Source organism: Haematobia irritans, chromosome 1 (assembly GCF_050003625.1).
Source record: "Haematobia irritans isolate KBUSLIRL chromosome 1, ASM5000362v1, whole genome shotgun sequence".
In the NCBI taxonomy this organism is placed as follows: Eukaryota; Metazoa; Arthropoda; class Insecta; order Diptera; family Muscidae; genus Haematobia; species Haematobia irritans.
Genome location: NC_134397.1, coordinates 215572965 through 215588385, shown reverse-complemented (window position 1 = coordinate 215588385; position 15421 = coordinate 215572965). Strand labels below are relative to the sequence as shown.

General features: G+C 31.6%; 1 protein-coding gene across 1 annotated transcript; it reads right to left on the bottom strand.

Moving 5' to 3' along the window:
* Positions 1-232: 232 nt before the first annotated feature.
* LOC142234759 (uncharacterized) lies at positions 233-6367 on the bottom strand. The gene is made up of 2 exons (XM_075305936.1): positions 1164-6367; positions 233-1115 (listed from the first exon to the last, which is right to left on the bottom strand). Exons 1-2 carry the CDS (start codon positions 6365-6367, stop codon positions 233-235), a joined length of 6087 nt encoding a protein of 2028 aa, XP_075162051.1.
* Positions 6368-15421: the final 9054 nt, after the last annotated feature.

Below are 15421 nucleotides of genomic sequence, written 5' to 3'. Positions count from 1 at the left end.
TGAGTAAAAGCAATTATCGATAGTTGGTAAGAATAGATGGTTGCCATATGGAAACAATTCAAATTCAAAGAATATTCAAGTTATTCTAAGGGAAATTCATAATAGATAATAGAAAAGATAATTCATAATATTTTACTTCATAATTCATTAAATAATTCATTAAACATTTTAAAAGGAAATATTTGTTTGTGGAACGGAGTTCAACATTCCGCCCCCTTTGCAGGATTGCAATTCAACGACGACAAGCACCTGAGATGACCCAACCGAATATGGAACTTTGTGCTATTGGCATTGATGACGTTGTCTGTATTAGGCCGGCCAGAAGAATTTTCGAAAGTTGGTCGTTTCCAATTATAACTTCGATGTTCACAGGGTTGGAAAAATGAGGGTCTGCTAAATCCAAATGTCCATATACAGATTGAAATCGTTTGTCCTCCGTAGTTTCTGGAAGAGTCACATTAAATCGTCGTTGTACTACTCCGGTTATTTGAATTTTGGCCGACGAGTCATAAAATGATTGCAGGCTTAGAGTGCAATATTCGTCTCCGTTCAAACGAGTGGTTTGCAGATTGTAGCGTTGCACCAGCGATTCAAGAATATAAGTTCGCAAGCCAGCCGAGTTAAACATCAATCTTGTTTTACCAGGACCGTCCGGAGAAAGAAGTCGTGCCAAAGCAGTGGGAAGGAACACATGTATCTTTGTCCTTTGACTCAGACGTTCGTGTACAAGAGGTGGGGATCGCTGTGAGTGAGTTAGTTGACGGCGTGGCTTCTTTTGATGCTTGGAAGATGATCTTCTTGAGTTTCTGCGATTGATTTCCTTACGTCGGCTTTGAGAATTACGGTGAGAGTTAGAAGATGATGATTGCTGAGTGTGTCGAACTTGTTTGTGGTCGTCAATGTGTAACATTGTGTGGTGGTTGTGGTTGCAAACCATGCATGTTTTGCGGGAGCGACACCAATCACGTGTGTGGGACGAGCACAAGCATTTATAGCAAAAACGTTTCTCCTTAACTTCTTGTCTGCGTTTGTGTACATCCATATTATAAAATGCTGGACAGTCTTTCAATGTGTGCCACTTGTAGCAGATGCGACACTTTGGTGTAGATGTATGGCTAAAATACGTAAGACTTATTTAATGTGTGAACGGATAGAACTAAAACTAAGCAGGCAGTATACACAGTTTAACTAGTGGGCGGACTACAGTACCATTTTTTGTTCGAATTTCCGCAACACGAATTTTAGAATCAGTACCAGAAAAAACTTTTATCACTCTACCTAGACACCATTCAGTAGGTGGAAGATTATCTTCTTTCACAATAACAAAGTCATTTTCTTTCAGATTTTTCTGCACGTACTTCCATTTGTATCGTCTTTGCAATTCAAGAAGATATTCTGATTTCCAACGTTTCGCAAATTGCATTTGCAAAGTTTTTAGACGTTGCCAGCGATTCAAAAGATTCAAATTGTCAGAATATTCTTCAGGTACTGCTATTAGAGCAGATCCTCGCAATAAATGACCAGGTGTAAGGGGGTTCAGTTCAAATGGATCCTCACTCATAGGTGAAAGAGGTCGAGAATTCAAGATGCTCTCAATGCGAACAAGTAATGTGGAGAATTCTTCGAAAGTAAATTTCAAATTGGAAGCTACTTTCCGCAAATGACTCTTCATGCTCTTCACTGCCGACTCCCACAATCCTCCCATGTGTGGTGCGTGCGGTGGAATGAAGTGCCAAGAAAACCCATGCAGATTGTACTTTTCAGATATCGACTTCTGTGCACTCTTCAAAAATATCTTATATTCAGTGGCCAATGCTCTACTTGCACCAACGAAATTGGTGCCATTGTCAGAAAACATTTTGCTTGGGAATCCTCTACGCCCTGTGAATCGATTAAAAGTAGAAAGGAAAGCCTCCGTTGTAAGTTCTGAACAGGCTTCCAGGTGAACAGCTCGAGTTGACATACATACGAAGATAGCCGCGTATCCCTTTTGTAATTTGGCGTTTCTAAGACGCGAGGTTTTTATTTCAAAAGGGCCGGCAAAATCAACGCCAGTATGTGTAAAGGGCAAAGAAAAGGTGCATCTTTCAGTTGGCAATGAAGACATTATTTGTGTGCGAATTTTACTTTTATATATAGTGCAGGTGCGACAGTTTCTTATACAGTGTCTTATTATACTTTTCAAACGTATGATGTAAAATTCTTGGCGAATGGCTCGTAACATCACTTGATGCTCAGAATGCAGTAACAGTTTATGAGTATATTCGACAAATAGTTTGCAAAATCTTGATTTTTCAGGTAAGATTATCGGAAATCTTTCGTTGTAACTTAGATCAGAATTAGATAGTCGACCATTCACTCGTAATAATCCGTTTTCATCAAGTTTCGGATTCAGTGCAAGTAATCTACTTTTAGAATTAATGGGCATGCGATTTTCAATAGCATTATATTCAGTTGAATAGTATTTGCGTTGAGCTTGTCGTATCAGATTAAATTTTACAACTTTTATCTCTTCCTTGGTAATAAAATCAGTATTAATTTCTGGAATCCTTATCTTCCTACATTTGCTTATAAATCTATACATGTAGCATAACACGCGTAGCGCTCGATCAAAAGATGAAAATCGATCTAGAATGTCTTCAATCTGAGTATCAGTATGAAAAGTTACGATTTTCCGTTCAAGACTAGGTTCTTTAAATGTAACAGATTTAGGCCATAATTCAGAGGGACTGGTTAGCCATTTTGGACCGTGCCACCATAATGAGTTATCATTTAGTTCTGATGCTGTGCAACCCCGTGTACCAATGTCCGCAGGATTTTCGTTAGACGAGACATGTCTCCAGGTAGCATTTCCAACATTTTCAAGAATTTCTGAAACTTTATTGGCAACAAATGTCTTCCAGTGAAACGGTGGTTTGTCCAGCCATGCCAATGTAATAGTAGAATCAGTCCACAGATAAATCTCAGAAACAGCCAAGCTCAAATTTTTACAGACAGTTTTCAAAAGTTTAGATAACAGTGCGGCTCCACATAGCTCCAATCTAGGCAAGCTTACAGTTTTCAATGGAGCCACTTTGCTTTTTGATACAAGCAAATTTGATATAACAGTATTATCAGTTGATTTGGTACAGATATAAAGACATGCGCAGTACGCCTTTTCCGAGGCGTCGCAAAATCCGTGAATTTGTATTTGATTTCCAGGCGAATAGTTCAACCAGCGCGGAATCTTGATATTTTCAATATTTGGGAGATTCGATATAAAGAAATTATATTTTTCGAACGAATGCGGTTTAACTTCTTCGTCCCAATCAGTCCCATCAATCCAGAGCTGTTGCATTAGTACTTTAGCTACGACAATTATCGGTGCCAACCAGCCAGCTGGGTCAAATATCTTTGCAATTATTGACAAAATTTTTCTTTTCGTTAAAGGATGGGATGGTACAGAAATATTGGACACCTGATAGTGGAATGAGTCAGTCATAGCATTCCATCGAATGCCTAATGTTTTCGTTTCGCTAGCGTCTTCAAGTTTCAAAAAATCTTCTCTTAGGAGATCTTCGGGGGGCACTTGTTCAAGAATTTCTGGATGGTTCGCTGTAAGTTTTTTCAATGGAAACCCAGCAGAATCGAGTAAATCAATCAGTTGACGCAGATAATATTTTGTTTCAGAGATAGTGTGACTTCCAGACAATATATCGTCAACATAAATCTGATTTTGTAAAATAGACGATGCTGTAGGATGAGTTGCTTTCCCATCTTCACTCAGTTGTAATAAAGTTCTGATTGCTAGGTAGGGGGCACAGTTTACCCCAAACGTTACAGTTTTCAAGCAATAGTCTTGAAGCAATTCAGTTTCAGAATTTCGGAAAATAATTCGCTGATATTGTCTATCATTTTCGTGAACAAGAATTTGGCGATACATTTTTTGAATGTCGCCATTGAAAACATATTGAAAGAAACGCCAACGTAGTATTACACTCATCAGATCATTTTGTAATATTGGGCCAGTATGCAAGATATCATTTAACGAAAATCCAGACGACGACTTTTTCGAGGCATTAAAAACAACTCTGACCTTTGTAGAAGTGCGTTCTGGTTTCACTACAGCGTGATGAGGAAGATAATAGGAACTATAGCCAGCTTTTCCGCAGACTTCCAAGGAGCCACAAGGCTCCATATGGTCAAGATCCAAGTATTCGGAGAGAACTTTTGAATATTCAGTTTCAAGATCAGGCGATTTTTTTAAAGTGTTTTCCAGATGAAGAAATTGACCCATAGCAGCTCTTCTTGACGAGCCAAGAGCCATATTGGGAGGAAGATCATGTCGGAATGGTAAGCGAACGACATATTTTCCATCAGGTTGTCGAATAGTATTTTCCTTATAGAAATTTTCGCACCAAACGTCATTGTCAGATTGAGGTTTCATTGAAGTAACTTCTTCAAGTTCCCAGAATTTTTTCAACTCCTCATTCAAATTATCAGAACTAGTCACAAAATTTGCAAATGTTGAAACCGACCGAGCTCTTGGCGGACCACTCAAAATCCACCCAAATTCAGTTTCTTGTGCTAAGAGATTCCCAGAAACATTTTGGTGAACACCAGACTTCAAAATAAATGGAAGAATATCACTTCCCAGTAACATATCAATTTGTCCAGGTCGGTAAAAGTATGGATCAGCTAATTCCATGGTTTTCAATTTTGACCAATCAGAAATGCGAGTAGGCGAAGTCGGCATTAAATGATTCATACTTGATATAACAATTGCCGTCGCTTTCAATTTAAATTCAGACTTTCGAGATTTTAAAGTTATATCGCAAATTTTTGACGAGTTTTCTAAAACTGTACCGCCAAGGCCTGAGATCGTCGTAAACGCCTTTCCTGTCGGTATGGAATATTTATTTGCAACTCTGCTCGAGATGAACGATTCCTGGGATCCCTGGTCAATGAAAACCCTAATTGTAAAATTTGTTCCTAAATGTTCCAAATCGATAAGGGCAGTCGGTAAAACAGTACAATCGCCAGAAGTAACAAAGTTCGATTGAACATGTGAAACAGAATTACCATATGCAGCAGCCGAAGTAGATGGCTGATCAGTATATTGTGCATCAATATGGTAAGTGGAAACTTGTTGATCAATTTGAGCCATATCCCGATTTCTAGCGTTACTAGAATCATAATGCAGTAAAGTATGATGGGATTGTTGACATTTTTGGCAGTGTCTGTCACTTTGACAGTTTTGAGCAATATGTCCGTAAGACAAACAGTTTTCACATATTTTATTCGTATTAACAAATTTTCGTCGTTCAGAAATAGTCCAAGACTTGAATTTAATACATGCTCGTAAAGCATGATTTTGCTTGCAGATCTTACAAGGTTTGAAACTATTTTCGGTCTTCGTATAGTAGTTTTGGGTTTTTTGAGAATTTTGGATTTTTTGAGAATTTTGCGCTGAACCAGAAGGTTTCCTAATATCTGAAATGGATTCCAACATGTTCAGCCTTCTAGATATAAATTCATCTAATTGTTCCCAAGATGGCATTTGTTTGTGATCTTCAAGAGAATTTTCCCAAGCAGACAAAGTTTCGTCAGGTAATTTCGAAGACACCCAAAATACCAGAATAGGATCCCAGGAAATCACAGAAATGTTATAAGTCTTGAGAACTGAAAGACAATTATTTAGAGTGTATTGTAAGTTTCTTAACGCCTTCCCCTTTTCAGTACCTACTCGCTCCATTTCAAAAATTTTCTTTAACTGATGATTGACAAGTATGCGCTTATTTTCATATCTTTGCCTCAATGCCTCCCACGCTAGTCCAAAATTGTCATCAGTGAGAGAAAATTGTTTAACTATTTGACTTGCTTCTCCCCTAGTCTTGGCCCTCAAGTGAAATAGTTTTTGCGCTGGAGATAACTTGGGATGCTTTATATAGATAGCCGTAAACATATCCCGAAAGCAAGGCCATTTCTCATATCCTCCACTAAATAATTCAGTATCACACGGAGGCAATTTCAAAGAAAACCCAGTTTCTTCGGGTGATTTCGACTCAGTTCTCACTACAGGTTGTGATGACTTATCCAGATTCTTTTTCTCTATTTCAATCAAATCTAGCATGTCCGCTTTGCACTTTTTGTACGCCCGAATTGATTCATTGAACTTCGAATGAATGGATTCCTGCTCAGTTCTACTGCGATCCTCAACCGTCATCTCAGTCTCGTATACATTGATAAATGATTGCCAACGACGTTCAAGATCGTCGAGATCCACTTGTAAACTTGAAAGTTTATGTTCAGATATATCTATGGCAGCAAAATTGGCGCAGTACGTGACCACTTGGTCAGAAAAAAATATAAATTTCTGAGAAGCCATGTTTTTTGGTGACTATAAGTTTCAATTCAATGCAAAGAAAACACAGACAAACGGATTTCTGTTCTAAATATATTCAGCTTTGATTTCGCAAAACAAATACAGCAGAATTCAAGCAAATAAAAAGTCAGAAATATGTTCGTTTCAAATATTTCAAGATAGATTTGATTTCGCACAACAGAAGTCAATCAAGTATAATGATAAAATCAAAATCAGTTTTAGCTCAACGAGAGCAATATTCAGGATTTCCAAAATTCAAAAATAGTTTTAGCTCAACGAGAGCAATATTCAGGGTAATTCCAAAATTAAAAAAAAATAGTTTTAGCTCAACGAGAGCAATTTGTCAGGATGTAAATATATGCACCAACATTTCAAATATATTCCACAAAAAATAGTTGTTTACTTTAAAAAAGTGTAAATCGGTTTTAACTCCACAGGAGCAATATTTCAGACTTTAAAAAATTCAACAAGATATTTCTCACAGGGCAATAGTACACATTTCCATTCAATTCAAAAACAATTGTATAATCGAGATCAAAAGCCACTTTCAGATTCCAAATTTCGTAAAAATTAGGGAAAAAAATCAGATTTTGAGAAATCAGAATATTCAATTTTATCTATTGAAGATAAGTTCAAAATTGATGTTCAAAAAATATGTATTTCTTCGTTATTGATTTTTATATTATCGATGATGAATGACAATCAATAATGTAAAACAATTTTCCAAAACAAAAGTTTCAACAATTCCTGTAAATTTGGCAACGGTTCCGAATGTAATTCGAAAATCATGAAATTCAGAAAATTTATTTCTTCATTGATAAAAAAATTCCCTTAAGCTTGACACAATTGATCCGTCGTAAAATGAAACTTATTTAGCTCTGTTTTCGAACATAGGCCGTATATGCAGATCGTGAAGCACAGTAACCAAAAAAAATTTAATTGATTGTTAAACTAAATCCCAATTTCACATTAATTTTTCCTTTTTTTTTTGTTTTTTGAAACCAGTTTTCCAAAACAAATCAAATAATTAATTGAAACACAAGAAAAAGTAAAAATGGTCAGATTTCACTTCTGCTTATTGACAAAGTACATTATGTTGATATCAGTTATTTATTTCCTGAACGAAAAAGTTTGTGGAATCCAACTTTGAAATATACAAAGTCGGTAAATCTAGTTCCGAAGAGGCTATTTCCAAATATTTATGCCTATGTAAATAAAAGCCAACCAAGAGATTTTGAGATTTCCTCAAAAAACTTCTCATACAATGTCCCAACAAGACATCGATTTTTAATAAATACTTTGTCAACTAAGTTTTTCACACAACTGGCTACTTTTGCTCACAGTGTATCCCTTGTAAAGGTTTATGCAGACTGTTGTCGTATCGACCGATTTTATTTTCTGGCTTTTCTTATACAACTTAAAAATAATAATTTGTTCAGATTATTTCAAACGTCGAAAAAATTGCCAAACATGTTATATTGAAAATTTTGAGTAAGGAGTGTACATTTAATAAATAACACTCTTAAAAGTTCAATGTTTGTCCTCAGCTTCGAACCCAAAAATCATTTGAGCAGGAATTTCCCTCTTTTTTCAAGTTCTTTCCAGACTGGATACTGGTAAAAAATTCGAATATACGATTGTTTTGATAACTTTATCGTGTACAATCAGATTAAGTCAGCCACAGCTGAAAATTAAAATCCAAGCTTGTTTTAAATAGGTCTTTAAAATTTTAAATCCAGTATTTCTGATTATGTTCTATCTTTATAGCAAAGTTGAAAATAAATCCAAGTTTGCGATTGGTTTTATAAAACATAAAAAATAATATCTTTCAAAGCCAAAATTATCCAAAACAAAATTTGCACAAACAGCTTCACTGAAAAATATTCACTTTACATACCAATAAAAATCCGTATCAGAAAAAGTGCGTCTTCTAGTTATGCAAAATTGGTATTCTTATTTTGCCTTTGGCAGTATTTCAATATTACAAAATCACAAAAAAATTCTGCCCAAGGCAATTGTAAGAGAATATTTTTTTTTAATGTACCAATATCAGAAAATTTTACTTGACGTTACTTTTCATTGTAGATGAATATTGTAGTGTTATTGTGGACAAATTTCTTTATTTGTCTCAATAAATTTCAATCAAAATATGCGCCACCTCAAAATAGCAACTTCCAAATTATCATATTATTTTTTATCAATTCGTTGGCAACTCTACCAAAAAACAAACAACACTCACCGGTCTGACACCTTCAAACATACCTCAATTCCGTATGCACATCACCACCGTTATGATTCCAGGCAAATTTTGTTTCCAATTATACAGCCACCACAAATCAAAACCACATTCCTCCAACCAATTAATTTATCCATCCAACCATAGGCAAACAATATGCAATAGGCAAATACCATCAACAACAATAGGCAAATACCATTCAATAATCAATCGAAATTCAATTTCCAAATTCACAGTTCACAATGTAATAATTTTCTTTAACCACTTTTAGTTTTTTCTTTCCAATATTTTTTCTTTTTTCATCACTTTAGTTAATCCACAAATTATTACATTTATTTTCTGTTTTTTGTTTTCACCTCCTTAAGATTCTGTCTAACACAATTGACATCAAGATTAGAATGCCAAAACAACCAAAACCCGGTCTTTCTGCAACCTCTTCTGTGCCTCTCTTCTCTGTTAATTTTGCATTTATGTACAGTGAATGTAAAAAAAATCTTAAACAGTGTTGCCCAATTAAGCGTTTTAATATATGTAGAGTGCAAAAATCTCACAGTATAATTGTCACATAAATTTTTATTTTAAAATTTTTTCGTGCGTATCGGCAACGACCAACATCCAAATTGACCGATGGAATTTAACAAATAATAAAAATTTTACTCTAGTAGACAATAGTTCTATTATATATTATAAGAATATTTAACGATAATAATCTGACGGTGTTTTCGCGATTTCCTTCTATAGAGTATAGTGGCAACACTGTTATTCAATTTCCAAAGTCTATGAGAAAAAGAGATGAGCTGTCTGGATTGTGGATATGGAGTTCTTTGCAATGGTGGGGGGCAAGGGGGTTTTTAAACAGTAAATCAATAATAACGTATTTAATGAGGCACTAATATGTTGATCTCTTTCAATGTTAAGCAAGTGGTGCGAAAATAAGTGAGAGTGAAGTTGGATAATGTGTCAAAATATTTATTATGGTAAATGAGAGACTGTGGCATACGTATGCATTTATCAGTGGGTATGAATGTTAAACATATTTCTTTCGATCATGACCTGTTAACAAATTTTGTACATGTACAAATGTATGTTGACAGTGAGTATTGACGTTGTTAAAGGTAGGTCAGCAGGTATGTTGAGAACAAACCAGCTGTAAACATGGATGTTGCAATGTTGGGAACAATGTTGTAAGTTAATGTTTCAAACGAAAGTTGAAACATATGTTGATAGTGAGTATTTATGTTGCTAATGGTAGGTCAGCAGGTATGTTGAGAACAAACCAGCTGTAAACATGGATGTTGCAATGTTGGGAACAATGTTGCAAGTGAATGTTTCAAACGAAAGTTGATACAAACTTTTGTGTATGTACAAATGTATGTTGATAAAAGAATTTGGGTATGTGGCGTATGTTACTGTAACAAAACCGTATGGACGGTGAGCATGAACATTGACTGTAATTAAATATGTATGCTATGATCAAATGTTGAGATGCTCAGGAATGTTGTTAGAACGTTGTTTATCGATAAGTTCGGTTGAATGTTAACCGTAAACATGTATGACAATTTCAACTGAAATTACTTGGTAGATATGCTTTCTGTTGATTGTTGTACTCCAATCATATAAACGACAAGTAATTTATGCGTTCTTTTTGCAATTTTTGTGCTCGTGAAGCAACAAATTCTGTTCAAAAAAAGAATTGCATATATCGTATTGTAATATGGCGCTTTCGTGAAAAGCGTTTATGTGCATTAACATATGAGTGTAACAATATTAACAGTAGTTGATGACTTTGTACAATTGCGGTAGTAGCTTTTGAGAAACGAATAGAATTTTGCCAAACTTTTGTAAAATCACACAACACATTCGAGAAATGGTACTGTTTTTTCGAAATTTGTTCCACAGTTCGACGGTTTTAAAATGTATTTCCACCAATTTAAATTTCAATTTATAATCTCTATCCGTTCACAGCACAATAAATCTTACATACCTGTTATCCATATTTTTACGATGTAAGAGATGATATAAGGGATTGTGTAACTTGAATGCAATTCAGATTTTTTAACAATTTCTTCCAGTTCCTTGACGGTTCGTAAGGACCATGAACAAACGTGGGAGTAATTTCTAAAATTGGACTGTAGTTAATAATGGTAAACTCCCAGAGTTGTTAATGCAGAAGCCAAGACCAGTGACCAGAAAAAATAAAGAAACAGAAAAAAATTCAAGATTCAGTATACAATTTCAGATTTATTGCTGGTGCTCTCAATTATGCTTCTTACCGTCTTCGATGAAGATGTACAAGTGAGTTTTAAAGGGTTCGCGCGCAGGCGTTATAAAATTGAGTGAAGTTATTTACATTGGAATATTAATTCAAATATGGTGACTATCTATATCTCTTGAGTAAAAGCAATTATCGATAGTTGGTAAGAATAGATGGTTGCCATATGGAAACAATTCAAATTCAAAGAATATTCAAGTTATTCTAAGGGAAATTCATAATAGATAATAGAAAAGATAATTCATAATATTTTACTTCATAATTCATTAAATAATTCATTAAACATTTTAAAAGGAAATATTTGTTTGTGGAACGGAGTTCAACAGGGAGCTATATCTAAATATGAATCGATTTTGACCATATTTGACACATACAATAGTATCGTTAAAACGGTCCTATGCCACATTTGAGGACGATTGGACTTAAATTGCGAGCTGTACTTTGTGCACAAAATTACATATACAGACAGACGGACGGACAGACGGACAGAGAGACAGACAGACGGACATCGCTAAATCGACTCAGAATTTAATTCTAAGCCGATCGGTATACTAAAACATGGGTCTATTACCACTATTTCTTGGCGTTACATACAAATGCACAAACTTATTATACCCTGTACCACAGTAGTGGTGAAGGGTATAAAAATGGTGGTATAAAAAATGGAGGTCTTCATAGTCGATCCGACTTTAGACTTTACTTACTTGTTTTTATTGATTTTTTTGTAAGCCAGTGTTTTTTTTTCTAGGCTAAATTAACTTTTTGTTTTTGTTATTTATTTCCCTAAGCAGAAATAAATTTAAATCAAGTTTTAATTTAAGTTATAAAACATATATATTTACTTCATATTTTTCATATCGTTTCACAATTTATTTCAAATCGATTCATAAGTTGTGTAATTTATTTTAAGTGAATTTGTGTGTAATTTATTTAATTTTAAGTTACAGTGCCATACTAACACACATAAGCAGGGTTTCATTTACCAGGTTTGGTTAATGCGCTGACAAGCTTAAAAATAAAAACAGAAAAATAAAAAAATTATGTTAATCAATGCCGCGAAAGATTGGATGATTGTTTCAGATTTATTCTTGGGACCACCCGCATTATCACTAAAGGTCATTCGCCACCATAAAAGTCAAATCAAGCATTATAATGTTGCGTGGTATGCCTTACTACCGTTTGTAATAGTTGCAATATGGTACAAGGAGAATCTGCACTTGTTCTACTAACTGCGCCTATGATGCACAAAAAGACTACATTAACCGAATGACTTGCTTGCCGAAGTGCTGGCCTACAGACAGACGCATATAGGGTGTCTGATTTGTATTGCAGCCAATTTCAGGTTGTTATCATGTTTAAACCACTCGCATGCCAACTAACAGAGACAGTTTAGTCTATGGTTTACAAGGTAACCAAAAGCATTTTGATCTTTTGTATTCAAAAATAAAGCTATTCATGATGGTATCACGGTTGCCACTCGAGCCATAAATAATCTACCAAAATGTTTAGAATATTTTATCAAAAAACTAGCAAACAAAAAATATTATTTTGTAAAAATTTATTAATTTTCTTTTTATTCGACCTTTTATCAATATATAATCTAATCATTTCATTATATTTTGTAAAAATTTTATTTCTATAGAAAATTTTGTCAAGATATTATTTATATAGAAAATTTTGTCAAAATTTTATTCCTATAGAAAATTTTAACAATAGTTTATTTCTACAGAATTTTTTTTTAACATTTTATTTCTATAGAATATTTTGTCAATATTTTATTTCTATAGAAAATTTTGTCAAAATTTTATTTCTATAGAAAATTTTATTCAGTACAAAATTTTGTCAAAATGTAATTTCTATAGAAATTTTTGTCAATATTTTATTTCTATAGAAAATTTTGTCAAAATTTTAGTTATATAGAAAATTTTGTCAAAATTTTATTTATATAGAAAATTTTTTCAAAATTTTATTTCTTTAGATAATTATGTTAAAATTTTACTTCTATAGAAAATTTTGTCAAAATTTCATTTCTATAGAAAATTTTGTCAAAATTTTATTTCTGTAGAAAATTTTATTAAAATTTTATTCAGTATAAAATTTTGTCAAAATCTTATTTCTATAGAAAATTTTGTCAATATTTTATTTCTATAAAAATTTTGTCAAAATTTTATTTATGTAGAAAATTTTGTCAAAATTTTATTTCTATAGAAAATTTTGTAAAAATTTTATTTCTATAGAAAATTTTGTAAAAATTTTATTTCTATAGAAAATTTTGTCAAAATTTCATTTCTATAGAAAATTTTGTCAAAATTTCATTTCTATGGAAAATTTTATTTCTGTAGAAAATTTTGTCAATATTTTATTTCTATTAAAAATATTGTCAAAATTTTATTTCTATAGAAAATTTTGTCAAAATTTTATTTCTATAGAAAATTTTGCCAAAATTTTATTTCTATAGAAAATTTTATTCAGTACAAAATTTCGTCAAATTTTTTTTCTATAAAATATTTTGTCAAACAATTTTGTCAATATTTTATTTCTATTAAAAATATTGTCAAAATTTTATTTCTATAGAAAATTTTGTCCATAGTTTATTTCTATAGAAAATTATTTTAAAATTTTATTTCTATGGAATGTTTTGTCAAAATTTTAATCCAGTAGAAAATTTTGTCAAATTTTTATTTCTATAGAAAATTTTGTCAACATTTTATTTCTATTTTAAAATTTTATTTTAGTAGAAAAATTTGTCAAAATTTTATTTCAATAGAAATTTTGTCAACATTTTTTATCAAAATAGAAATATGTTCACAATCTAATTTCTGTTGAAAATTTTGTTAAAATTTTATTTCAGTAGAAAATTTTGTCAGAATTTTATTTCTGCAAAAACTTTTGTCAAACTTTTATTTCAATAGAAATTTCGTCAAAATTTTATTTCAATAGAATTTTTTTTTACAATTTTATTTCAGTAAAATTTGTTTCAATGTTTTTTTTCTGTAGATAATTTTGTCAAAATTTAATTTATGTAGAAAATTTTGTTAAAATTTTATTTCTTCAAAAAATTTTGTCAATTTTTTTTTCAATAGAAATGTTTTCAAAATTTAATTTTTGTAGAAAATTTTGTTAAAATTTAATTTCAGTAGAAAAATTTATTAAAAATTTGTTTCGGTAGAAAATTTTGTCAAAATTTTGTCAACATTTTATTTCAATAGAAATTTTGTGGAAATTTTATTTCTATAGAAAATTTTGTCAAACTTTTATTTCTATAGAAAATTTTGTCAAACTTTTATTTCAAAAAAAAAATTTTGTCAAAATTTTATTTCAGTAGAAAATTTTGTCAAAATTTTATTTTCATAGAAAATTTTGTCAAAATTTTATTTCTATAGAAAATTTTGTCAAAATGTTATTTCTATAAAAATTTTGTCAAAATTCTATTTCTATAGAAAACTTTATTAAAATGTTATTTCTACAGAAAAATTTGCCAAAATTTTAATTCAATAGAAATCTTGTCAAAATTTAAAAAAATTTTTTTTTTATAGAAAATTTTGTCAAAATTTTATTCTTATTCAGTAGAAAATTTTGTCAAAATTTGAATTTACTAGAAAATCTTGTCAAAATTTTATTTCAATAAAAGTTTTGTCAAAATTTTATCTCAGTAGAAAGTTTAGTCAAAATTTTATTCCTATAGAAAATTTTGTCAAAATTTTATATCAGTAGGAAATTTTGTCAAAATTTTATTTCAGTAAAAAAAATTATTGGGCACTCGAACGGAACTATTGTGCATTTTCCATAAACCCTCCCTAAATAGTTGCGCGTAAACGCTCTAGTTGCTGATAACAAACTCGAACTTTGCTGCTCTCTATTGCAGATACTTACCAATGACAAAACAGGTCCAATAAGCTGGAAAAATAAAGAATATAAATCGATTAACTAATATATAATAAATATATAATATAAGTAGTTGGGATCCCCAATGGAAAGTTACTACTTTTATAAAAAAGGGAGAACTTACAACGGGATTTAATATTATGACCGAAATTTAAAAAATTAAATTTTTTTAAACGATATTGAGTTTATAGAGCATTTTATCAAAATTTTATTTCTATAGAAAATTTTGTCAAAATTTTATTTTTATAGAAAATTTTTTTAAAATTTTATTTCTATAGAAAATTTTGTCAAAATTTTATTTTTATAGAAAATTTTATCAAAATTTTATTTATTTTTGTTTTGTTATTGTTGGTTTTGTTCTTTAATCATAGTTGTTTTTTTTTTTGATTTCAGCTTAAAACCACTACAAGTGTAGTGGTTTGGCAAAATATTCGTAATAATAACGAAATTTGCGACAAAATTTAATTCAATGAATTTTAATAAACACAATGAAATTTTCATTTCATTTCCAAATTTCATTAAAATAATGATTTTTTAGTCACGAAATATGTTATGCTATTAATGACCACTTTCATTGTATTCTTGTGATCTATCTGTCTTAATTTTAATGATTTTTTTTTGTCTACTTACAGGTTCCGGTTCCGGTTCAGGCAAAGGCGCGCAA